Here is a 25,605-nt window from a genome sequence, read left to right on the forward strand (position 1 = left end):
GGGAGCTTGGGTTAGTCACCTGAGGCTCTGGGCAGTGATTAAAGGACACTCTTGTGTCCTGGACCTCTCTGGGGCACCCCAGAGGAGGGATGGAATTACCCAGGAAACCAACTCTATGGGAATGCAGCGATCCATGCATCTTCAAAAATAAGTTTCCAGACCCTGGTCAAGACCCCCCTGCCATGTAGATGAGCTCTGGGGGCTCAGACTGTACATCCTGCGATCTTGGAATCCAAGAAAGAAGGGGAGGTGTAAAAGGCCTCAGAGCAGCCAGAACAGTCCAAAGTCCGCAGAACTCACTCAGACCCTGGTCATTCTTGTTTTACTTTCTTTTTAAAATTGTTTCTATTTTTAATTTACGGAATAAAACAAGCATTTCCATAATAATATAATAAAAAAGGCCTGCACATGGAACTGCCTATCTACTACGCATAGCACATTATTCCTCTCAAATAGATTCTTTTTCCTTTGTTTTCCTTCCCAAAGCTTCCACCAAGTTCCACCATCTGGCTTCCCAGATCACAGTAGATCTGCCTGAAAGCTGGCACAAACAGCCCTCCCTACGGTCCCGAGATCACAGCTGCACACAATCACAGGAAGACCATCCCATCCTACAGCCTCATTTTGCAGGTGAGGAAACTGAGGACACACCAAATGTGGGACATAGTGATGTGGTGGCTGAGCTGGGACTGGACCCAGGACTCCTGCCTCCTCAAGCAGGGTTCTTCCCAAGGCGTTGGCACACTTTCATTATCAGGAAAAAGGAGAATTCTCTGAAGAAGTCCAGAAGTACACAGATTAGGTACGTTTGGGGGAGTATTTTCCTCAGAGTGATGACATTTTTTAAAAAGCTGCAGTACTTGAAATGGGACCCACTTGCGGCGAGCAAGAGAATGCAGCTGCAGGCACAGGGGGCCCTATGCCGGATCCCAGGCAGCATGTTCTCAGAGAGCTCTTTCCACTTCATCCAGGGCCGCAGAATGAGGCTGCAGGCTCCCTGGGCTGGGGAGGCCTTCAAGGTGCATTCAACGCACCCCACACCTGAAAAGGAATCCCTACCACCACGCACCTCCCTGTCCTCGGCTTCCACCTGACAAAGACTCCCAACTCTTGAAGGGGGTCCATCCCACTGTTGGGCAGTTCTAACTGAAAGGCACATGCTCCTGCCCTCAAGCTGAAAATCTGCCTCTCTAACATACACACAAAAGAATGCTGGTACTTTCAAAGTTGTCTGTTCCTGTGGAAGAATATCTACTTGTGTTTTCTGGAATGTCACTTTAAGATCATAGGAGCGAAGAGTTGGCTGGACTGGAGGGGTCAGAGTCCAGTTCCTTCCAGAGGTCCAGAGGGGATCAGTCAGCAGCCCAAGGTCACACACATCCAAACATGGTTCCTGTGACTCTAAATCTAGCATGTTCTCCAAGCTACCGCACCGATTCCCTGAGATCAGAGGGTTAAGGCAGTTGGCCTATGGTCACACAGCCAGAAAGGGCTGGAGATCACCACCAAAGCTGATTGCTTCCCTGACACCAACCAGACTCCCTTCTGAAACTGGCCCCAGAGGGGTGGTCTTTGGGATATTCTCAATGGCTGCAAAGTCTTGGCTTTTAGGATGGAATTGATTCCTCAAGAAAAGAGTAGTTAATTAAGGAAAGAAAACTGTCTGGAGAGTAAGGTATGGGATGCATCGAGAGAAGGACAGATGGTCATGGAGTCAGGTCCCTAAAGAGGAAGCTAAGGGAGAATGGGCAAGACAGAGTCACCTGAGCTTCAGACCCTGACCTGAGAACCACAGGGAGGAGCAGGGAAGGGGCTCACCTGGGATGGCACTGGCCTGGCAACTCCTAGGTGAGAACATTCCCTCCACCAAGTGGTGAAATGGAGATAACAGGGAGAGAAACAGTAACAAGAGAATCCAGCATTTAGGCAGGTCAGGCCTGAAAGTCTGTAAAGGTTTTTTTCATATCATATCACTGAATCCTCAAAAAGAATTCCTTCCCCCCTTCTCCCTAGGCTGTTGGGAAATCTTCTCCAGCCTGACTCTCCAGCTTTTCTAAAGAGAATGTATTTATTATGACAGAATTAGTGAAAAGCCTCCCTCTTCAAGCATCTTCAGGTCAACAGGACTCATGACATCACTGACATCATCCCCATCCCATAGACAGGGAAACTGAGGCTGGGTGTGGCTGAGGTGAACTGGCTCAGAAAGCTGCAGCCGCAGCGAGGTCTGGGAGGTACAAAAGCCCCCTGGGCCTGGGGAGTCCCAAGCCAGAGCTGGCCAGGTATAAAACAAGGGAACATTCTGGAATAAACAGGCATTTATTTCATGAAAAACTACCAGAAGGCCTAAGTACAAAGTTCCCCATTGTGGAATGAGACTCAATGGCCGATGGGCAGTGCCATCCTCTGACAGTGTGTAACACACACAGAAAAACCGGTGCCCATCCCTCCGCACTGGCAGCAGCACCCAGGAGGACAGCCTCATAGAAAATGAGGAAATCACAATGGGGGCCCAAGGAGGCCCACGGAAAAAGTTCTTTTCTTTAAAAATAAAAAACTCTTGGTCACTGCAGCTCCACTAGCAGCTGCAAAAGAAAGTGCCCCATTGTCCTTGACCCTGAAGCCGGAAACAGCTTCCAGACTTGTGCACAGACCATGAGTGCTAGGAGCCAGTGGGGCAGGTTTTCTGGCCAAGTGGGGGTCTGGCCCCACTCACATGGGAAACGAGCCCCCCTCCCACATCTCTGAAGGCTGGAAGCCGTCGTGCAAAGAAAGGTCTTGGGAAATGCCCCTAAAAACCTCTTCTGAAGGCAATCAGGAAAAGAAGCGGCCAACCTTGACACACTGGGAAACATTCCATGTTTCTGATAATAGTCCATCACCCACCACAGAATGGTAACAAATGTCCAGGGGAGATCCACCATCTCAGATGAAGAGCCCTTTCCTGGCTCCGGCTTTGGCTTTCTTGGAGCAGCACACTGGGGGCACACTACCCCGGACTCCAGAGAACCAGCCTGGGAACTTCCTCTTGGAGGTCTCCAGCATGGGCTGTGGGGGAGAAGAAAGGGGGGAGCAGACAGGTGGAGAGGGGTGCTGGGCACAGAGGGCTTCAGGGCGTGTGCAGGTACACACACACCCCCATGCCATACATCACACGCATGCATACACATCACACACACACATCCCCTCATGCCATATACCACATGCATATATACACACATCACACACACACACACACATTGCATACACATGCACCGCACACACACACCACCATATATACACACACCCTTGTGCCACATACTGCATGCACACATATTACACATGCACATCACTCATGCATGCACACACATACACACACGTGTGTGCACATACATTGCCACACGCTACACATACATACACACCACATTGCCACACACTGCACGTACACACACACATCACATACATGCCTGTGCATATACACATATACACATACATACACACAGAGATGCCAGGGTTGGTCACAGCACTTGCAGAGGTCTGATACACAGAGCTAAGGGTTTGGACAAAGAAGACCCCAGGGGTCTGCACAGTGCTTTCCTCTTGTCACCTCATTTGGTCCTCCCACCAACCCTCTGGTAAGGCCCCAGCCCTGTCACTCTCCACTCTCCAGAGAAGTCCCAGGATGGAGGTGGTAGCTCCCAGCAACAGGCAGTACCCATACAACCAGGAGAAGAGGAGGCAGCAATGTCAGGTCCGAGCTCCAGAGCTTGCTGGGCCAGTAAACCCCACAGCGATCACCTGGGAGTCCCCCTTACAGCCAGCTCCATCACTCTCTACCATGACAGGTACAAGGCTCATCCTTTCCTCCTTGTATGGGGAAGGAGGGCCCAGGAAACCTGGGGGGAGGGGAGAGGTGGAACCAAGCTCCTGAGGCTAGTCCCCTGCCCTGCTGATCTGCACAATGTGGGGAATGTCACTCCTTTGGAATAAATCACAGGAATGCCTCTCATTGGAGGGCAAAGCTAACATGACTGGGCTCTTAGACCCAACAGGCTTCAGAGTTGAGGCTCATCAGCTTCTGGGTCACAGTCATTCTGAAGAAGCCAGAAACATGTTTTTAAAGGCAGAAAACACAAAGGACTATAAAGGGAGCCAAATGGCCTGAAACCATCATTAAAACATTTTTTATAAAGTTCAGGGACCTCCCATGAAGAAGCCCTGAGCAGGCAGACCACCTGGTCTCTACTGCCTAACCATCACACAGAGCCATCCTGCTGGCTGTCCCTAGGATGACCTTCCGATGCAAGCCCAGTGCCATGGCATTCCATGACCAAAGGAGCCTTCTGCAGAGCAGCTAAGATGGGCCAGCTGAGGTGGACAGCCTTCGAGATTCCTCCACATTAGAGACCAGAGTCAAGGCAAACACAGCTTCTCTGCACCCCAGCATGGTCTCCAGTTTTCCAGGAGGGGCAGGCAGAGGGCACATTTAAAACTCCAGCTCCTTGAGAGAAGCCAATCATGCACCAGGCACCAGGATATTTGAATTTGGGACTTAACAAGATGTTTTGCTCAGCTGTAAAATTTCCTGATATTATCTGAGGATGCGCAGTGCACTGATAAGTCACTTTCTATCAGAATTCACAGGTGCTCAGGGTTCAAACTCACCCATACTCATTATCAAACTTCACCGCTGAATGTGACCTTGGAAATGGCCCTGCCCAACCACTCCTCTATCCACAGACAGATGCTGCCCCATACAGAGAATCTCCTTACTACAGACAGTTTGGGTGAGAGGGGGCTGCAGGGCCAGGGTCTCTGCACCTTGACTGCCTACCTTGTTGGCATCTGAGCAGGGCTCTGAAGTACTGGCTACAACACTCTCCACGTTGGACTCTTTTGGGGATGGATCAGGGAGGGTGGCTTCCAATGTCCTCTCCTTTTCCACCAGTGCCACCACTATCTGGATGAGGTAGGTCTCAACTTTTGAAGGAACCAGCGTCCTGATGTCCTTCATTTTGGAAATATCTGAAAATAGGTGTTGCTAAGTGTCAGTGGAAGAAAATGTGCAAGTTTTGAATGACATGCAACAGAGCCCAGTGAATCATGCGAGAAAGCCTTGGAAGAGGCCAAGTGGTAAAAGGCATGCCCATGTTGGCAGGACTTGACTGTGAACCTTGTCTCCAGTTCTGCCATCTTACCTCCCCCTGACACCAAGTTTCCTCCTTCACCAGCCACCCAGTCATCCACTCAGACCATCCTCCACTCTGCCCCACATCTCCCTAGCTGGATTGCCAACACCCATGCCCACTGTCCCTGGGGAAGTGACTCCACTGACCCTTGAAGCACCCCCAGGACCCCAGCCACTTGGCAGGTGACTGCGCCAACAAGATTTCTGAGCCAATCTATGTCCTGGCTGGCCCTCCAACCAGCCCAAAGGGGACAAAATTCCCTTCACACTCTATCCTGCCTTCTTCCCAGGTTACCTCCCTACCCTGAACACAATAATCAGATGGAGAGTACTGCTTCTTCTGGAAAGGACACGTCACTGGGAATGTCACTCCACTCTTTGCCTAAAACCCTCCCCTCCCTGATCACCACTCCTCTGAATATGATCTCTCGGCCATGACAAGAGAAGGCCCTTGAAGGAAGGGATCATCTCTCTATTTATAGAGTGCGGATTTGGCACACTGTAGAGTGTTTAATAAATATGTTTTCATTCATCCCACACTGGCCCGGTGACTTCTGAGGAGCTAGGTGATACAGCTAATGTGCTTCCAAGCACTCCTGGCCGAATGCTGGGGCATTTTTGGCCTGCAGGGTCTGCACTGGATGCCCTCTAAACACCCTTCCAATTCAGAATCTATAATTCTCTGAAGTCATACCATAGCCAGAATGGACAGGCCATGGCTGGGGGGCTGGGGACCTGGAACGGTGAAGTCACTTCGGAAATGCTTGAGGTTCGGAAGAGTTGGTGTGGGAAAGGAGGGTAGATGACAAGAGAGTCAGGGTCTCAGAAAAGACTCCAATTTCAATCCCCATTTGAAACTCTCCTCCAGCCAAACACAATTGGTGTTTTAACTAGACTATGGAATGAGTCCAAAGGAGGCTGGATGCCCTGTACACTCAGTGATGCAGTTGGCAAAGGGAAGGGCTTTCAAAGCCAAAAACAGAAGTCAAAGGAAGCCCTAGAGTTCAGTGGTCAGGCCCAGCCTCTCCTAGGGGGATCCCCATCACCTCTAGAAATAGACACACCTTCCTCAATGGAGCAGTGAACATTTCACGACCTGGTTCCATATTCATTTCCAACTTTCTAGCACTCCCCTGCACTCACTTCAGCCTACCTGGCTCATTGCTTCTAGGCCAGAACCTGGTCTAAAATGCCCGGCTCCCCTTCCCTGTGCTTCTGGGGGGTCCTGATGGGGCAGTGGACAAAGCGCTGGGCCTGGAGTCAGGAAGATCAGAGTTCAAATCTAGCCCCAGACACTTACTAGCTGGGTGACTGGACAAATCACTTAACCTCGGTTTGCCTCAGTTTCTTCATATGTAAAATTGTTAATGACACACCAACCTCCCGACACTGTTGTGAGGACAGAGCTATTTGCAAAGCATTCAGCAACCCTTAAAGCCTAGATATGTGCTACCCAGTAATGCTATTTCTCATTCTCCTCAAAGCTCTGCTCTCTCTGCCTACATGAGATCTGCCTGATCCTCTCAGCTGCTGGCACCTCCTCGTACTAGTACTTGCAAAATGACTACAATAGAGTGAGCTCCCTGCAGGCAATGATTGACCTTCTCTTGCCTTTGCACACTGCCTGAAAACAGTTACCAGGTTCTCCTTCCACCTAAACATCCTTAAGCTCTCCCAAGCCATCAGCTGGCTGGACACCACGATACAGTCCGGCAGTGCGTCTGGCCACCTCTCTTGGCAGAGGGTCACCTGCCAAGGACCTCAGCACACCAGCTCTGCTTCTCTCTGGGCCCAGTCAGGAATATCTGTCTCCCTCTCGAGGGTGCTGTGAGGTGGTCAGAGCCTCCGAGCTCATGGTCCGTGCCCACATCTGTCCTGTCTTTCCCTCAAGCACAGAATTAGAGACTTTGTCAGAAGCTCTGTGTAAAACTGCTACTAAATGTACCTCAGGACTCTGGCATCATCTCCTCAGGGCCTCCTGATCCCTAAGGGCCAACACAAAGACTGTTAAAAGAGCAGTGGGACCCAGCAGCCTGCTTCATGGCTAGAAGGGATTCTTAGACCTAGCTGCAACGTCTAAACAGCACAGACAACGCTAACATTGTCTAAGGAGCCCAGCTTGTTTTGAGGAAAAACTCAGTTTGGGCAAAGGAGAAATGAAGATCTTCTCTATTCTCTCCTAAGCCATACCAACCTGCTGCCTCTGTTAGGATGCTACCAGAAAAATGTCTGCCCAAAACCAAGCAGCTTCTTTAAGATGTAAACAGATTGTGACCCAGAAAATTAAACTAGACAACTTCGACAGTCTTAAATGAAACATACTCAAGGGGGTTCAACCTCAGGAAGACAACATAATATTAAATTACTGTTTGTTGACTATAAAAACCCATTTGACTTGGCAGGGGAATATGGTGCCCATGAGGCTCTCCCCTCCTCCCCAGGGAGGCTCCCATGCATACCTGAAGCCCACCAAAGCCCCTGAAGGAAGCTTTACAAGGTGATCATGGAGGTTTAAATTAAGTAAGGCATAAAACAAGGACAGTCAGAGAGAGTGCCCAGGGCCAAGCCCCAATCACCCGATGGAGGAGGGAATCTCCATGGAGCAGCGGAGTGTGAGGGCTCCTGTCTGTAGATTAGTCATGGGATGACTCCTCACAAGCCTAAGAGCTCTGCAGGTCTCTGCTGAGACCCAAACACACCGGACCCAACTGCTCAGTGAGAGAAGAGCACGTGCTGCTCGTCAGTGAGCATCTCTGAGGGGCTCTGGCCAAGGGAGTGGGCTGAACTGCGCTTGGGAAACTGAGGCCCACGTCTCTGTGATCTCAGCTTCCTCCTGGTGATGCTAACCGCTGCACAGACACCTCGAACGCTTTCAGGTCCCAGCACCTTATCTGCTCCTCACAATCACTCTGTGAAGTAGGCGCTGTTATTATCCCCATTTCACAGATGAGGAAACAGAGACCAAACCAGACTCTGGGCCCCCAGACCCAGGCAGCGGGCAGAGGAGGGCCGCCCAGCTGACTGGCAGGCCCTGGGACAGGGCTGGCCTCAGATGAGAGGGGGCTGGGGAGCTAGGAGAGGAAACCCCTGGGAGGGACGGAAGCAGCACACTGGATTCAGAGCAGTGACTGCCTCACTTAACAAAAATCTGCACCTCTAGGACGGGACAGCCATTGGTTACCAACAACTGAACACTCGGCCCCGCTCATTTCATCCTGTTTCCTACGTGCCACAGCGTTCTGGGACCAATTTGTGCTTAGAGTGTCACTGACTTTAAGGAACGTAAAAAATTATTCTAAAACAAACCGAATAAAAAGGATGACGATTTGGAAATTTCTTTTGTGCAAGTGCCTTTTATCCTTTAAGGGCTGAGCTGATGTAAACAAACTGGGGAGGGGGAGCCCTGGGGTTCCCACATATGAAAATGAAAGCAGGAGACCAGAAATAAGTTTGTAAAAGGACGTGCGCACAATGAGGGGAGCTGAGAACACCAAGGTGGGCCCGGGCTGCCCTTCCCTCGGTGACCAGCCCTCCAGATGCTCACCGCCCTCTATGCTATGCCTAGACAGAACAGAGATACTGAAAAAGGGCCTAGTAAGAGGCCTGCGGGCCTCCCCCTCAAGGTGAGCAAGGCTAGAAGCATGAACAAACGCCAGTCACAACACCATTTGAGTCAGGATGATGAGGCAAACTGAGGACAAGCCCGTACCCAAACCATCAACACCCTGAAGTCTTAGATGAAAGAACATACAAGCCTGCTTCTTCAGGGTCTCCAAAACCTCCAGCCACTCCCCACTGACCCTCCCTCGTCCCTGAGGCTCCAAGTATGCCCTGCACTCTCTACCTCACTCACACTGCTTCCTTTGTGGAACATCAAGCACCAGGCCCTGACCTCAGGGAGCTTAGACTCCACCTGTGCACAAAGGAGCATGTACCAAATATGTGCCAAGGCCATGCCATTCACCAGCCCTGCTCCCCCTTCATGAAGGCTTTGGCAGCCCCCCTTGCCCATAAAGACTTCACCAGGCACTCTCCTCTGTACCCCCTTAACATACTTTGCTAATGTGTGTTTCTAGTTATTGGGGCCCGTAGCGGCCTCCTTCTGGGCTGCTGGCCTTCTGCAGGTGGGTCCACAAAGCCCATGAAGCCTTCCTGCCCACTTCAAGTCCCACTGAATGCAGACAACAAGACCCCATGTCTCCACTCCAGGTGTCTGCCGCCGTTGAGCAAAGGCCTCCTAGACAGGGTGTGCTACTGCTCCAGGAGGCAGCTTGCCCACACCCTGACAAAAGGGAGCTGAGCTCAGGAAATGCAATGACAGTCACCACTGAGGACCATTATGCCCAAAAGGGGGGCAAGCTAAGCCCGTATCAAGAAGGAAACAGAGGAGCAGCCCAATTGCCTCTGGACACCAAGGAGGCCACAAAGGACAGCTTGGGAGAAAACGTGACCCAAAGAGGTGGAAAGTTTGGATCTGCATCACCCCCAGGACAGTCATGGCCTACTCCCAAAGGACCAAGCTGGCCTCAGCCCTCAGCGGCCATGGTTTGGCAGGGGGTGGCGAGAGATCCAACATCAACACCAAGGAAACTGATATGCCTGAGGCTCCAGATGAGGAGCTGGGTCTCAACATGGCCAGGCTGCATAGTGGAAGGACACGGGTGAACACAGGGCTTCCCCAGACGATGAGGGCAGGCCCAGGTGCTAGAACACAGACAGTATCCCAGCTGATCCTGCCTGCAGCCTTCCAGTGCGAGCCTGCTCTCCCCCAGAGGCCTGAGGCTCCCTGAACAAATAAGCCAAGAGTACATCACTCAGGCACCAGATTAGCTTGACTTCATTCAAATGCTTCATAACATCACCAGTGTAGTCAGCGACCAGCGAAGGGCATTCCTTCCACAGCTGCTTGGTCGCTGTTCCCCACTGTCTCTGAGGATGGCCCAGGGCCTAGATCTCATCCTGAACTCTCCTCTGAGTCTCACCACGCAGCTGCCCCTCATCTGTACTGAGTACATATGTGCCCACAACACATACATCATTCATTAGAAGTCAGAACAGATGGAAGCCATGAGAGAAAGAGCCCTGCATTGGGTCCAAATCCTGGCTCTCTCCTTCCCTACCTGGATGGCCTCAGACAGAACATGATCCTGCTTCAGGTTCATTAAAGGTGAAAATGAAGAGTGAGAGCCAATGCCAGCTTCCTGCTCTACAGTCTATGTTTCAGCTAGTGAACTGGGCCCCCTGCCCCCACCCGTGGAGAAGCAGGAAGCGTTCAGACCACGCACAGAGAAGGGGCGTAGAGAAGGGAGACGAGGGAGCCTCCCTCCAAGCCACAGGGAGCTGCTGCCACCTTTCCCGGAAGCACCAAAGGTTCCTGCTGCCCAGAGGCCAAGCTTGGCCCAGCTAGTTCCCTCTGGCCTTGATGGCAGTAGGCAGGCCTATGCCAGCAGCTCACCTGAGTTGATGGGAGGTTTCTGGATCACATCAGTGATTATCTTCCGGATGTGCGGAGTCAGGCCTGCACGTTCTAGGTCCAGCGGGTAGCCAGCCTTCACCGCCTGGGATAAGTGACTGCCAACCACGGGGAGAGGCATCGTCCTGTTCTCAGCAATGCTCCCCTAGGAAGACGAGAACAAAGGTAGCCACAGATTAGGCACAACATGGGGCACAGCAGCCCCAAGCCTCACTCTCTAGGCAATCTGAGCCTTGCAATTCAAAATAACAATGATCACAGGCCATGGCTGAGGTCCATGCCCTCCTCCCCCTGGGGCCTTGTGCCTGGATTGCCACACCAAGGGTGGGTCAGCTCTTGGCCCAGCTTCTATCTACAAGGGGTCTTAGGGACTGGGAGCACATGGGATTCCATCATCACAGATTCTAAAGGGTCTCCTGCCATCTGTCATACCACAGACTCCCTGCAGGAAACTGAAAACTAGTTCCTCTTGGAAGCCAGTGACAGTAAGCACCCCCTTAGAAAGCATGTCACCCTTATCCAGTGCCACACTACAAATTAACCACGTTGTTTCACTCTGGCCTCCCTGGTGGTCCTCAGTTAGGTGCAGGCTGGAACTTGACACACCACCCTGGGCATTCCCTTCAAGGGATTAGGGGAACATTCCTTAGATAAGTTCACTGGGGGACAGCTTCCCTCCTGGCATCTTTTTTCACCCCCTCCTGACCTGCTGACCTCCCAAGGCCGTGGACGGTCCTGCAGTTGGCTTGAGGCTCCTGGGAAAGCAACTATGCTCCCAGAAGAGGCAAGGGAGGTTTTAAATTACTTACATAAACTTTTCACCCTTCCCTGCCAGACAGGGCACCATGTGTGTGAGTATAATACCACGGTTATTTGATACAGGGCATCAAGTTACCTCACACTAATTGCACCCCGGCTCCTGAGTAATCAGTCCTTGGACATTTTTAATTTTGTGGTTAACTGACAAGTCCCCCTATTTCAGCCTCCTGGGAAGGGAAGCTAATACACAACCAAATACACCAAAAATAGTAACACAGTGCATCTACAGTGACGGTCACAGTCACCAAGCACGGAGACAGAGTGTGCAGCAGCCTCTGAACAGCCGCAGGGCCCGTGTGCCTGGTGACCACACAGGTCAGTGAAAGCAAAATGCCTTGGAGCCCTTCAAGCTGCCCTGGTGCAGCGTACCGTGACACAACACAGTGACACGCACACACCATCCATGGGCCACACTGATCTGGTTTGTCAACGGTGAGCTTTGACTGTTGTTTGTAACACACATCATCCCTTCTCGTTGGCTCCAGGGGTATGCTGGCTAAAGGGCTGGGCCTGGTGTCAGGAAGACCCAAATTCAGTGCCAGTCTCAGATACTCAGTGTGACCCTGGGCAAGTCAGATACTCTCTGCCTGCCTCAGTTTCCTCATCTGTGAAATCAGAAAAATTAGAGCACATCCCTCCATAAAGTGTTTTGTACCCTTAAAGAGCTCAGTAAATGCCAGCTATTAATAATCAGTCCAAAGGATGACCGGACTGAATCTTGGGGGTCCATTCAGCCCTGTCTACGCTGGCCCTTACCAGCACGTAGAGTCTGGAGGAGTCCAGAACAAAGACAGACAGTCAGGGCAGGGTCAGCAAGAAAATCCCTCTAAGGGGATGATGCCATTTCAGACCATGGCTCCTTTCTAAGGAGACTCAGAAAAGGACATCATTCTTTGTGGGCGACATGCACCCACGAAAGCCTGATATTCTCTCCAGCAAGGAGCAATGGAAATCTTGGGAAGGTGAAGGATTTTGAAACTGCACCTAACTTTCTAAGCTAAATATTTTCCTAAATCTCTGCTTAGAACAAGGATCTTGACAATACAGTCCTCTGGGCAGCCTTCACGCATGCCCACCACATTCAGCAGTCGGTCACACCTGGGACGCTAACACAGGCAGGCCAAACGACAAGGCCAGGCACCCAGGACTGCATGATCATGGCCAAGAGAGCAGCTGCCCACATGGCAGCCTGGAGCCTTCAAGGTTATCACAACATAGATGAGCCCCAAGGCAACACTCACCAAAGACATGTTCTTCTCCTGGAACAAAGAGTAAGTGATGGAGACCGACTTGGGAAGCGGCCTATACTCCTGTCTCTTCACTGAGTCGTTCTCCTCCACTCCAGGTGAAAGACTGGAAAACATGTCTGTCTAAAGAGAAGAGAGAACAGAGTGCAAGTGTTGTCAGAAGCAACCCAAGAATTCCCCAAGTTCCATCTGCCCAGAGACAAGACAACATATGGAGGGCGAGGAGGTGAGAACAGCTGCATTCAGGCCAAACCACATCTGCTCGCTTCCAGAGCACGTGGAGGTGGGGCAGACTCGCAGGCTCACAAAGGGAGAGCTGGGCATCTAGTACACTACCACATGAAGAAGAAATGGGCCTGGCCAGGGTTTCTGTGGAAAGAAGCTAGTCTGGGAGTCCAAGCTGTTGTACAGACATTCTGCATGTCAGCAGATAAAAGGTCAAGTCCCCATCTGGTACACAGGAGAAACGCCCAGGCTATTTGAGAATCTGACCCTGTCTAAAAGTGAGAAGAACCTCATTTTTCAGGAAAGCCCAGAACCATGATCTTCACCTAGGGTCCTCCTGGGACTAGAAAGCAGAACCAAGTACATGTGAGGTAAGGGGTCCAGCACCTGACCAGGCCTTGACCCAAAGCACAGCTATGGAGCTCTCCAAGGTTCTGACAAGAGAGGGCAGCTTTGGGTCCTAAGGCAGGAGGCCAAGTCAGCTCCAGATTTTAGCCCCTCCCTCCCCCCCCAGAAATGACTACTTAGAGTTCATCTAGCAAGCCTTAGAGAGGAAATTCAATCTTGAAAAAAAGGCTTAATGTATCTATGGCATTTTATGAGTCAAACAATGGAGTCAACCCTTCTCTTTAAGGAGGAGCAGGAGAATGATGTCATTCTGCCAGCTTCTCCTTAGGCCCTTCATGGTGCTGGTCAGAAATACCATGTCATTCCCCAGTACATTCGGTAACTTTGTCAGGCTTCATTATGTTGGAGCCTCTGCATTTCAAGGAGCATCACCTAAAATTAAAAGTGCTATTTCTGCCTCCCAGGAAGCTCTTGGAGGCCCCTCCAAGCATGGAACTGGAGAGCACTTGACAAGATTCTCAACATTGACATTCATGAAATTCAGTCAAACAACTTCCCCCTAATTCTTCGAGAAGATCCACAGGGCTCATGCTCACGTCCTCAGCTACAGAATTCTGACTAGCAGCAGAGGCTCACGCGCAGCCATGAGGCTTTTCTCTAACTTTCGCAGACTCTCCCTCCTTTTTCTACTTCCATAAAAGGAATTCAGACAAGCAATGAAATCTCATCTGACGACTTGCAAAATGTCTGCTATTTTCAAAAAGAAAAAGCATCAAAATTGTTATTGAGATATTAATGATGAGGAAAGGTCAGTCCTAAGACACAGACTAACTATCCCCAACCTATACAGAAAATTCCACCTTTAATCAGCTGCCCATGAACTTTTCCAGGTTAGGAAATAAAGTTTCCCAGAAGCACCTGGGACTAACTAGGGTGTTTCCCCTGGCACTGTTCATAATCATAAGCTTCTGAAATAAAATTTAAAAGAAGCAAGCAGGCGAGTTGGGGGAAGAGAGAGCATGTTTCTCCTTAACTCAGACTATCCATTCTCCAATTCAATCAATCAGCAGTTCTCAGGTGCCTAGAATGTGCGAAGCACTGGATTAAGCACTGGGTACACAATACAAAAGGGAAAAAGCTGTCCTGAAAAGAGACAACACCAACAGTAGCCACCAGAACATCAAGAACAGTTTCCCAAGAAAGATGAGGGTCATAGAGAAGGAGGACGCTCACAGCTGGCAGATGCGAGCTGGCCTCCTATGTGAGCTGGCCTCCTACACAAGATAGCTCTAGAGTCAAGCTTTGAGGGACCTTGGATTCCAAGAGGTCAGGAGACACAAAGACAGAAGCAGGAGCATTCTGGATGGGGACAGACCACAAGGGCTTGGACAATACCGTGGGTGTGCAGGGGCAGTGAGGGAAGGATAACAAGTAAAAACTCAGGAAGGTAGGATGGGGACAAGCACTATTGAGGAATCTATATTTGCTCCCAGCAGCAAGAGGGAGCCTCAGACATTTACTGAGTAAGGGAGGTCACCACACCTGAGCAAATTTAGGAAAATCTACTTGGTGACTGAAAGCTTAGTCTGAAAAGGAATCTGGAGGCAGGGAGTCTAGAGGAAGGGTGACACGGTCCTGAACCAGGGGAGACACCGGGGAGGAAGAACCTCCAAGACCAAGCAGCAAATGAGATGGAGAGACTGAAGGGAAGGAGTCAGGGAGACCAAAAGGACAGGGTGCCTCAGACTGATAGAGGGGGAAAACCCCAAGCTCTGGAGGGAGGAGAGCCATTCAGTCCTAAATGCCCTACAGGCAGTGGTGATGACCCAAGACCAGGGCCAAATACACACACAGAGTTGTCACTCATGGGGGCTGACAAGGTCACCTGCATCATCATGCAGGGCAGGGCTTTTCACCAGCTGACATCACGGACCTGAGAGCAGCAGACCAATGAAGCCCCCAGATCCCTGCCCAGAAGAAAGCTTCTGAATGAAAGTAAAATGCAGAAGATTTCAAAGCAAAGCAATTATCTCCAAACACCATCATCACAATGTCTAAAAAGCAAGTTCATGGCTCCCAGGCTGAAGAGGATGATCCAGATTGTTCTTGAGGAAGTCAGTAAATAAGCATGTATTAAGCACCTACTATGGGCCAGGTGCTGGGTTAAGCAGAGACAAAAGGATATAAAAGCCAGTCCTCATGCTCCAGGAGCTCACAGGCTGATGGGGATACCAGAGGGAAGGCCATGGGATGAAGAGTAACCCAGAAAAGCTGCTTGTACTAGTCGGGGTTTCAGCTGGGACTTAATGCAAGCCAGGGAGACCAGCAATGGGAGCAGAGGAGGGAGAACAAGAGCGAAAAATGCCAGAACTGAGAGATGGAGGATTGTGTTTGTGGGAAAGCCAGGAGGCAGTCACTAGACTGGAGAGGACGTCCTTGGGAGGAGGGTCAGGAAGGGCCCTGGAAGAAGCCACTGTAGCTAACTGAGCAGGGAAGATGTCATGATGAAGCCGGGGCTTTAGGAAAATCTCCCTGGTGGCTGAAGGGAGGATGGATGGGAGAGAAGGAAGCCCTGAGGTGGGCAGCCCCCACCCCACTCCCAGAAGCTGGACTGTATAGCCCAGGTGTGAGGTGAGGAGGGTCTGTACCAGGTGATGGTAGTGTCAGAGGAGAGAAGGGGGCATACTTAAGAGATGCTGCACAGATGGACAGGGCAAAGAGTGGGCAGTCCATGAGCTGGACTCACAGAGGAAATACACCTACTGAGGAGAGCCCCTCCCCAGATCCATGAGTATGAGAAGCCCCATGTCCACCACCCAGACAGAGACCCTCTGACTCTAAGCACACTTGTTAGATGGCAGAGAAAGGCAGGGCCAGAGGACAGGCACCAGATGGGGGGCAGGGGTGTCTGCCTTGACAAGAGCGGGCAGCTCTGCGCATCTTACCGGAAGATCGTTTGTCTGGCTGAAGACTCGAATTACCTCCAGAAGAGGGGCGAGCATCGCACACTTGGCCTCAGAAACACCTTCAATGTTTTTCAGACTTTCCAAGGTACTTGGCCTGTTGAAAAAGTTGTGGTGAACATGAAAAAGGCACTGCTGCCTCTAGGCAGCAGCTGACTGATGACAGTGCCACGCTGATCTCAACAAATGAAGAAAACAATGCATTCTCAAGTGCCGAAGACCCTTGTCCCCAGAGGTGACAGGTTAATGCTGTCACTCTAACTACTCTTCTGGTCTGTGTGAGGGCCTGGGGGCAGTGCTGGGACAAGAGGCAGGCAGACCTGACTCCCTGACAAGCCCCAGGACCCAGGGCAAGCCAGTTCACCTCTGTCAGCCTCAATGTACCCCTCTATAAAATGGGGATAATGGTCCCTACCTCCCAGCGGGGTTGGGGGGATCCAATTAGTAACACTTGTAAAGTACTTTGCAAACCTTAAAGCCCTGTATAAACGCCAGCTCTTATCATTATCACCATGAAGTGAACTCCGCAGAGAACACACCGCAAGTTCACTGGAAATACATCCAGTGAAGTAAAAGCCAAGCAGTACAGGTCAATAGTCTAAGAAACATCCCCTTACCAGGCATCACGACTTGAAGAGGAGCATCACTCAGGACCACTAGTTGGCCAAACTCAACCTGAGGGGACACAGGGACAGAAGGGAAGGACCTGGGGGGTGGGGAGGGAGCAATGCCGAGAAGGGTGGATGGGCCAAGGCACAGGCGCCCACTCAAGTGGCAGAAAAAGAAGCTGTTTGATGTGCCCACATCATCAGGGGTGAACTGGAGCTGGAAAGGTCCAAGAAGCTCTCCCTCTAAACATCTCCTTTTTTGCCCCTTCCTAGGGGCAAACCAGGCCCAGAGAAGAGCAAGGACAGACCCCCAGGACCCCACTGGCCCTGACTGTGGCACCCAGTCTGGAACTTGAGGGTGCGGGACACCCAGAGAACATGGCAGGAAGAGGGGTGGATTTCAGTGTGGCCTTGTTGGGTAAGCAAGCTTAAAACACAGGAAAATGGCAGACAGAGCTAGGGGCCAGGCCAAGGTTGAGGTTTTGCAATAAATGGGCACAGAGGGCAAGGGGAGACATTCAAGACCCCATTGGGGTTTCCAGCCTTGAGATTGGGAGGCTGGTGGTCAGAAGAGTGAGCTGTAGGTGGCAGGATCTCAGGCAGTGAATGAATCCTATTCTTAGACCTGGCACCCATGCCAGCCATGAGAATGCCCTTCACAGGTGGGATCAGATCAGGGAAGCCAAAGGACCAGGCAAGGGATGAAGCAAACTGCGTACTCCAGTCAAGGAGGGAATAGAGCCCCAGCGTGTGCAGGCACCTCCACCCCCATGTGGTGGTGTTCACACTCACCTCATCTTGGCCATATCCACTAGCACCTTGTTGGTGGCTAATAAAGCAGGAGGGAGGTCCTTTTCACTGGCCTGCTTCTGCCTTGCTTCCAACAATTTGCAATACAGTGCAGTCTGAGAAAAAAAAAATCACAAACCCTGCACATCTCAAAAGAGTACACTCCAAAACACCAAGAGTGCATCCAAGGCCTTGGGGCCTCAGTCAACACGTGACTCTAGCATGCACACGGAGCAGGCCACAATCCTGGAATCCCAGACTCTCCAAGGGCACACAGGGGCCACAGCAGGGATCCCCCTCCAGCACACCTGAAAAGGAGGCCCCAGCCCCATCACACACTGACACAGCTGTGCTGTAGAAACACAAATGTCCATGAGTATGTGATCATGGACGTATTCACTGAACACTGATATGAAACTTTCCAAATTGACCATGAGACGGTTCCCTAACCTCTCAGGGCCTCAGTTTGCTCCAAATCGTAAAAGGAAAGCTCTGAGTCTCTCATGACCCTGTAGACAATGACAACAAATATCACCAACCCTTTTTCATGGACTATCCAACAGACTCAGAGGGGTGGTGGCTGATTGTCCGACATCACCTGGCTGGGGAGAGTGAGACACAGATGTTCCCTCCCTTACCCTGACTCACCTGAAATTCCTGCTCTTTGGATGACACAGATGCTGGGGAGTCAAGGGACCCAGGAAGAGGAAGAGGCTTCTCTGGTGATGTTGGCCAAAGGCTACATGATTCAAAAGAGACTTGAGATGAGAGTGAAGTGAGGCCTCTGTTCCCTATTCCAGATAGCCAGTTTCCCATCAGCTCCATTCACCAAGGCTCCTTGCTCAGACCCCACTGTCTCTTTGTGACTAGAAACCCAGCAGGCAGGCATGTGGCTGACATGCAAAACCATCTGTCACCAAACAGCTGGCCTCTACATTAATGCCTGATGAGCATCCCATTGTCAACTCCCTCATGGAGGAAAAAAAATGCTGTCTTAGCGAAAACCAAGGGGGGAGCAGAGAAACAGACCCAAAGCCTCGACATGGCTATTTATGGGAGGCTCCTCTATCGGATTCTTATCAGGCGCACAAGTCCATTCTTTCACTTGCTCTTCCAAAAAGCCCTGGGAAGTGACCTCTAGTGGAAGAACCGTCTCCATTGTGTAGAGACATGACTTATGTTAGCGTGGAAACAATCTAGAAGCCATAACTCAAATTCCAAGTAGAACACAGTCAAAATATACAGACCATAAACAGGCAGGACTGGATAACACAATCACCTTCAGAGAAAGAACTGAATCCATGAGCTGATGATGTCATAGGAGGGAGGAGCCAGGACAGAACCCTGAGGGACACCTATGGTTAGAGGCTGTGATCGGAGGAGGAGCAAAGGAATAGTCGGGGAGGTAGGAGGAGAACCAGGAGAGACTGATGCCCTAAAACTTAGCGAGAAGAGATTGTCACCAACGAGAGAAGAATCAAGCATCAAAGGGAATGAGAACTGAGAAAGCTGCGAAGTTGTTTTTCAGTCATGTCTGACTCTTCATGACCCCATTTGAGGTTTCTTGGGAAAGATACTGCAGTGGTTTGTCACTGCCTTCTCCAGCAGATGAGGAGCTGAGGCCAACAGGCTTAAGAGACTTGCCCAGGGTCACACAGATAGTACGTGTCTGAGGCCAGATTTGAACTGACTGGTGCTCTGTGCACTATGGTGCCTCCTATCTGCCCCCATTTTCTTTTGTATTTCCCTAATTATTAGTGATTCAGACCATTTTTTCACATGACTATTAATAGGTTGGATTTCTTTCTCTGAAATTGCCTGTTTGTATACTTTGACCATTTATTAAGTGGGGACTATATAAATTTGGCTCAATTCTCTACATATTTGATAAATGAGACCTTCATCTGAGAAAGCTTACTAAAGGAAAATTCCTTTGGATTTGGCCAGTAAGAGATTATTGGTAACTTTGGAGAGAAAGGCTTCAGTGGAATGATGAGCCTGGGAGCCAGACTACAGAGTTAACAGAATTATAATAAAGTTAAAAGATGTCTAAATTGTTTAAAAATAAGATGAATATTCAAGAAGAAACCTCTCCTATATTTGCCAAAGTGTACAAAATAGAATCACAGATGTTTGAGCTGGCAAGCATCTAAGATCACCTAAGTAAAGTCTCATTTTACATGAGAAACTGGTGCTCAGAGAGTTTATGAGATGGACCCTGCGCTGAAGAGCTTCCAAGGTTGAGTGTTAGTCACACCATCTGACGATTTAACAGATTATATTGTCTCCAACCTTGAGCAGCCAGAACTCGTCAAGAGCCAGAAATCCCTGCTCTGCTTCCTCTCGTCTCCCAGTACCTCTGCCACAGTCACTGGACTCACATCCACCCAGCCAAGCAGCAGCAGCCCAGGACAGGACCACTCCCACCCAGATTTACAACTTCCTTCTCTGACTGATAGGTCATCTGCTCAGTTGGCCTCATCCTCCACCAGGCAGGGATGAGGTGTTGGACCAAGAACCAAAGAAGAACTCCATCTTGGCCTCAGACTCTTCTGTTAATCGTGACACCAGGCTCCAATGCCCCATCCCCTCCAGTCCCTCATGCTGCTGAAGGAAGAGCCTACTCCAGATGCCAAAGCTAATACTATCAGAGTGTTGTCACAGGACCCCAGAGGGTAGAGGGCCAGTCCCAATCTCACAGAGTTTTCCCCAGTCTATACAGCTAGTCAAATTCCACTTGGTGATCCCTCAGTCCTTAAGCTTCAGAGTTGCTATGGAGTAAGGCCAAAACGTAGGCCAAGGGCCCTGAGGAACAAAGTTTGGATCTCTTCCTCCCATGGATGAAGCTGTCTCTGGTGGTCCGTGCTCTGCAGTCAGCCCTCTACCCCTGGGGCACTTGACTGGGATGGTTGATGGAAATTCAGTTACTCCAAGGGTCCTGGTTCCATCAGGGAACCAAAAGGAGATGGCCCGAATAGAGTGGCTGAAATTTGCATCCTCCCATTCACCAAGTGCCCAAACTACAGGGGCGGCAACTGGCATCTACCCTAAACAAGGTGGACCCTACATGAAAGGACATGCAGTATACCCTGTCTTCTGGCTTGCCAGGCAGTGCCCTATTTTATAAACTCTACCAAGTATAGTTATCATCAATACTATGAAGGCCCAGAACAAGGCATTCTCCTGTTCCCTAAGTACCGTGACCACTTTACCAATCCTAGATTGGGAGGCTTACAGTTCTCTCTTGCACAATTTTTATCTGTTATAGGAAAAACCTTCACTTTTTCTTAAAAACGGGGTGGGGAAGGGACTCATTCTATGACACGAACCTTCACATAGTAAAAATTATTAAAGACTATAGATCTTACTAGCATTATTCCAAGAAGAATTGTTATCCGTGGTTTTATAAGAATACACCTTCTGCAACTTTTCCTGGTTTAAATACATATAAATCCCATTAAAAATATAAATTATGAAGTTTGAAGAAAATAACAATTTTTTAAACTTTTCAAAAATTGCATTTGGGGCAAAGTGTATAAAGCACTGGCCCTGGAGTCCGTTCAAATCCAGCCTCAGACACTTGACACTTACTAGCTCTATGACCTTGGGCAAGTCACTTAACCTTGGCTGCCTAGCCAAAAAAAAAAAAAAGACCCCAAGGAAAAATGTGTTCAGAAACCCCCACACACCAGTTATCATGAAGAAGGACAATAACCCACAGCACCAGGACTCCTGAACCTTTGGACACACCCACACACACACACTCTTCCTATTCCCCAGACAAGCTCTCCTTGTTATCTCAGCTTTCTGTGTAAGGACAGCAGGATCAGCACCTGGCTCAGGACAGCTCCTAGGGGCCTGACCTCTCCAAGGCTGACCCAACCAAGAAAACTGATGCTGCTGGCCCTGGGAACAAGACCCAATCCAGGCACATAAGCTCAACTCAGCAAAGTCTCTGGAAAAAACGTCAGGATAAGACGGAAAAAAAATACAAGTTCTGGTGAAGAATAAACGAAGCAGAAAATGCAATAGATCACAAGAATTCACTGGTTCCACATTCAAGCTAATCAAGGCCAAAGTTATAATTAAATTAAGATCCATAATTAAATATAGGATACATTTATAAATTTATAAGTATTATTACAATTAAATTAAGCTCTACAAATCACAACAAAACACTGAAGCTGAGAGGCAGAATGATTCTAGTTTTTCTCAGAAAAGTCTAAAAATCTAATTTGTACAATTTAACTGTAAATCAGGTACCATTTTAGCACATAGCCTGACTAAGCTTTAAAGTCATTTCTGGTCTCATTAACTGAGACACTTGTAGACTTTGATTCAGCCCTGAAGTCTCTGATAACATCACCATCATGCCCAGATTACATCTATGGAAGCAAAGAACAGAGTGGGACAGGGAGCGAGCAGCAGAGTCAGGATCTGAATTCAGGTTCTGTTTCTCCAAACCGCAGGCTCTCTCCTTCCTCCCCTTGCATTCTTTAACCATCATACTCCCTCAGGAGATTCTGGGCCACCGAAATCCCCAAGATACAAAGGAACAAGAAGTTGCACCCCTGAAGCACCCACCCCATCTCACTATCATCCCCTCCGCTTCCTTGGAGAAGATGCTGAGCCACAGAAACCCAAATTTGGACAGTTCATCCTTCACATTTTGGACTGGGCTATTTCATCACTTTTCTCCAGTCAAGGACAAGTTACACATTTTGTTCCACAGCTAATCCTCTTGATGCATACACAGAAAGAGGCAAACAGTAAAAGATCTCCTTTTACTGCTGCCAACTCTTTAAACAAACCTTCTTCAAGAAAGCTGGCCCTCCACAAATAAAGTCAGATTTAAGTAAGTGGAAAAACATTAGTTGCTCATGGGTAGGCCGTGCTAATATAATAAAAATGACAATTCTACCCAAATTAATATACTTATTTAGTGCCATACCAATTAAACTATCAGACAATTATTTTCTAGAGCTGGACAAAATAATATCAAAATTCATTTGGAAAAACAAAAGGTCCAGAATATCAAAGGGACTAATGAAAAGAAATGCTTGGGAAGGTGGCCTAGCGCTACCAGACCTCAAACTCTACTATAAAGCAGCAATTATCAAAACCACTTGGTATTGGCTAAGAAACAGAGAGGTAGACAAGTGGAATAGACTTGGCACTCAAGATGCAGTAGGCAAGGAATATAGCAACCTTCTGTTTGATAAACCCAAGGACCCCAGCTTCTGGGATAAGAACTCATTGTTTGACAAAAATTGCTGGGAAAACTGGATAACAGTGTGGCGGAAATTAGGCATAGACCCATACCTGGCACCGCACACAAGAATAAAGTCCAAATGGGTACATGACTTAGGTATAAAGATTGATACCATGAATAAACTGGAGAAGCAAGGAATAGTGTATTTATCAGATCTATGGAGAAGGGAAGAATTCTTTACTAAAGGAGAGATAGAATGCATTATGAAATGCAAAATGGATAACTTTGATTACATTAAACTGAGAAGTTTTTGCACAACCAAACCCAATGCAACCAAAATCCGGAGGGATGTAGTAAATTGGGAAAGAATTTTTACAGCTAAGCTCGGGGATAAAGGCCTCATTTCTAGAATATATAGAGAACTGATCCAAATGTATAATCATACAAGTCATTCCCCAATTGATAAATGGTCAAAGGATATGAACAGGCAATTTTCAGAGGAAGAAATTAAAGCTATCTATAATCATATGAAAAAATGCTCTAAATCACTATTGGTTAGAGAGATGCAAATCAAAACAACTCTGAGGTACCACATCACACCTATAAGATTGGCAAACATGACAGAACAAGAAAATGATAAATGCTGGAGAGGATGTGGGAAAGTTGGAACACTAATTCATTGTTGGTGGAGCTGCGAGCGCATCCAACCATTCTGGAGAGCAATTTGGAACTATGCCCAAAGGGCTACAAAAATGTGCATACCCTTTGACCCAGCAACATCGCTACTAGGACTATATCCCCAAGAGATCATAAAAATGGGAAAGGGTCCCACATGTACAAAAATATTTATAGCAGCACTCTATGTAGTTGCCAAAAACTGGAAGTCAAGGGGATGTCCATCAATTGGGGAATGGCTGAATAAATTATGGTATATGAATGTAATGGAGTACTATTGTGCCATAAGAAATGATGAACAAGAAGACTTCAGAGAGGCCTGGAAGGACTTATATGACCTGATGCTGAGTGAAAGGAGCAGAACCAGGAGAACTTTATGCACAGCAACAACCACAGTGTGTGAGAGTTTTTTCTGGTAGACTTAGATTTTTGTAATAACACAAGAACTTCTTACCAAAAAAAAAAAAAAAATCCCAATGGAGGATCTCAAGGCAAAATGCCTGCCACACTCAGAGAGAGAAATATGGAAGTCACTCACATATTGTAGCAGATCATGTTTGTGTATGTGTATGTGTTTGTGTATCATGTTCTGATTTGTTATACGATTTCTTTCATTTATTCTAGTCTGACTACATAGCATGACTACAGTGAAAATATACTCAATAGGAAAGTATATGTAGAACCTATACAGAATTGTATGCAGTCGTGGGGAGGGAGTGGGGGAGTGGGGGGTAGGTGGGGGGGGATAAAATCTCAATTGTATGGCAGTGATTGTTAAACATTAAAAAATAAAAAAAAAATAAAAAAGAAAGCTGGCCCTCTATGAGAGGAGCCCTGTTCTATGGATGCAAATCTTGTGACACCATTCACAATAAAACACCTTAGGCCAAGGGTTAAAACAATTCTCTGATTCAGATGCTCAGTCTTGAGCTCCTCATAAACTCCACACCATCCAAAACCTCCACGTCAGCTCCACAGATAACAGCTCATACTCTGCTCAAGGATAACATTTTGCCTTTTTTTAAGCCTGTTCACTCAAATCTCTGAAGAGCTCGAGAAGGAAGGAAATTATTACAACTAATAAAAATGCTAAAAGGTACTGCCAAATGGATTCCCTTCTCACCCTATGAAACGAAAGGGAGATTCACGGCTTCCCCGCCATCTGCAGCCTCTCTAACAGGAGGACCGCTCTCAGTCATTTGTCATGTTCTCCAGCACCTACTTCATCCAGATGCTTCTCCCCACCCACACCCTGCTCCCCCGTCCCCTACTGTCCAATGAATATATAGGTTACAATCTAAACAAAGCTAAGACAGACATTTCCTAGGTATCCTGCTGTGAAATGATAATGGCCAAATGACTTATTAACCAAAAAACCAATGGCATTTTAAAACAATGAACCTTAGTTTTACTAATTTCCTTGGATTTAGGTCTTCATTGGTATGAAGGAGGAGTGTTCGGGCTGATTCATCAGTGGCTTTATCCAACCAGATTCTACCCTATTTAAAAAAAAAAAACCTTCAGTCAGACAACAAGCATTTATTATGTGCCTATTATATGCAAAGTTTAGACAATAAGCATTTATTACATGCCTACTGTATGCAAGTCCCTGTTCTAAGTACTAGTGAAAGCAAAGGTAAGAAGAGTCTCTGTCTGCAAGGAGTTCATATTCTAAGAGAACAGCTTCATTTAACACAATCTGTGTGTGAACACAGTACAAATATAATGGAAAGGCCAACTTCTATACTTCTTACCGTCTTTGTAAGAACACACAATTTGGCAAACTTCTTGGATCCTGCCTTTTCCTCCAAGAAGCCCTCTGAGATCAGCTGTCGAGCCAAAGCCTTCCACCAGCCCTCCAGATGGTCCTTGCCACCACCAAAGAGACAATGCTGGCGGAATTTATCAGGAAGACGTTGAGAACTCTGAAATTAGGAGGAAAAGTCATTATCTCTACATTTTTCCTGGCTTATGGTAGACAAAGTACTCATCTCATCAAGGAGACAACAGAAGCAGGCTAACATTCTCTTGGGACGGGTGCCTTGTGCTCCTAAATACTTGTGACTTGGGCAGGCAGAT

The 25,605-nt window shown here is 48.5% G+C and overlaps 1 protein-coding gene across 9 annotated transcripts in view; it reads right to left on the reverse strand.

Moving 5' to 3' along the window:
* Window positions 1–2,300: 2,300 nt before the first annotated feature.
* The window catches only part of WRN (WRN RecQ like helicase), a 79,979-nt gene continuing 56,674 nt past the window's right edge, over window positions 2,301–25,605 (reverse strand). For 8 of the 9 annotated variants that reach the window (XM_072625475.1, XM_072625474.1, XM_072625472.1 and 5 more), the window contains 9 exons: window positions 25,281–25,451; window positions 24,928–25,025; window positions 18,288–18,378; window positions 17,643–17,755; window positions 16,225–16,339; window positions 12,701–12,829; window positions 10,623–10,785; window positions 4,814–5,004; window positions 2,301–3,048 (listed from right to left, as the gene is read on the reverse strand). In XM_072625475.1, the coding sequence (XP_072481576.1) occupies window positions 2,926–3,048; window positions 4,814–5,004; window positions 10,623–10,785; window positions 12,701–12,829; window positions 16,225–16,339; window positions 17,643–17,755; window positions 18,288–18,378; window positions 24,928–25,025; window positions 25,281–25,451 (1,194 nt within the window). In that variant the 3' untranslated portion in view covers window positions 2,301–2,925. Of the gene's footprint in view, window positions 3,049–4,813; window positions 5,005–10,622; window positions 10,786–12,700; window positions 12,830–16,224; window positions 16,340–16,859; window positions 16,918–17,642; window positions 17,756–18,287; window positions 18,379–24,927; window positions 25,026–25,280; window positions 25,452–25,605 lie in introns of those variants that run through there. The other variant, XM_072625480.1, reaches the window with a different exon arrangement.

The sequence above is a fragment of the Notamacropus eugenii genome, chromosome 7, assembly GCF_028372415.1.
Source record: "Notamacropus eugenii isolate mMacEug1 chromosome 7, mMacEug1.pri_v2, whole genome shotgun sequence".
In the NCBI taxonomy this organism is placed as follows: domain Eukaryota; kingdom Metazoa; phylum Chordata; class Mammalia; order Diprotodontia; family Macropodidae; genus Notamacropus; species Notamacropus eugenii.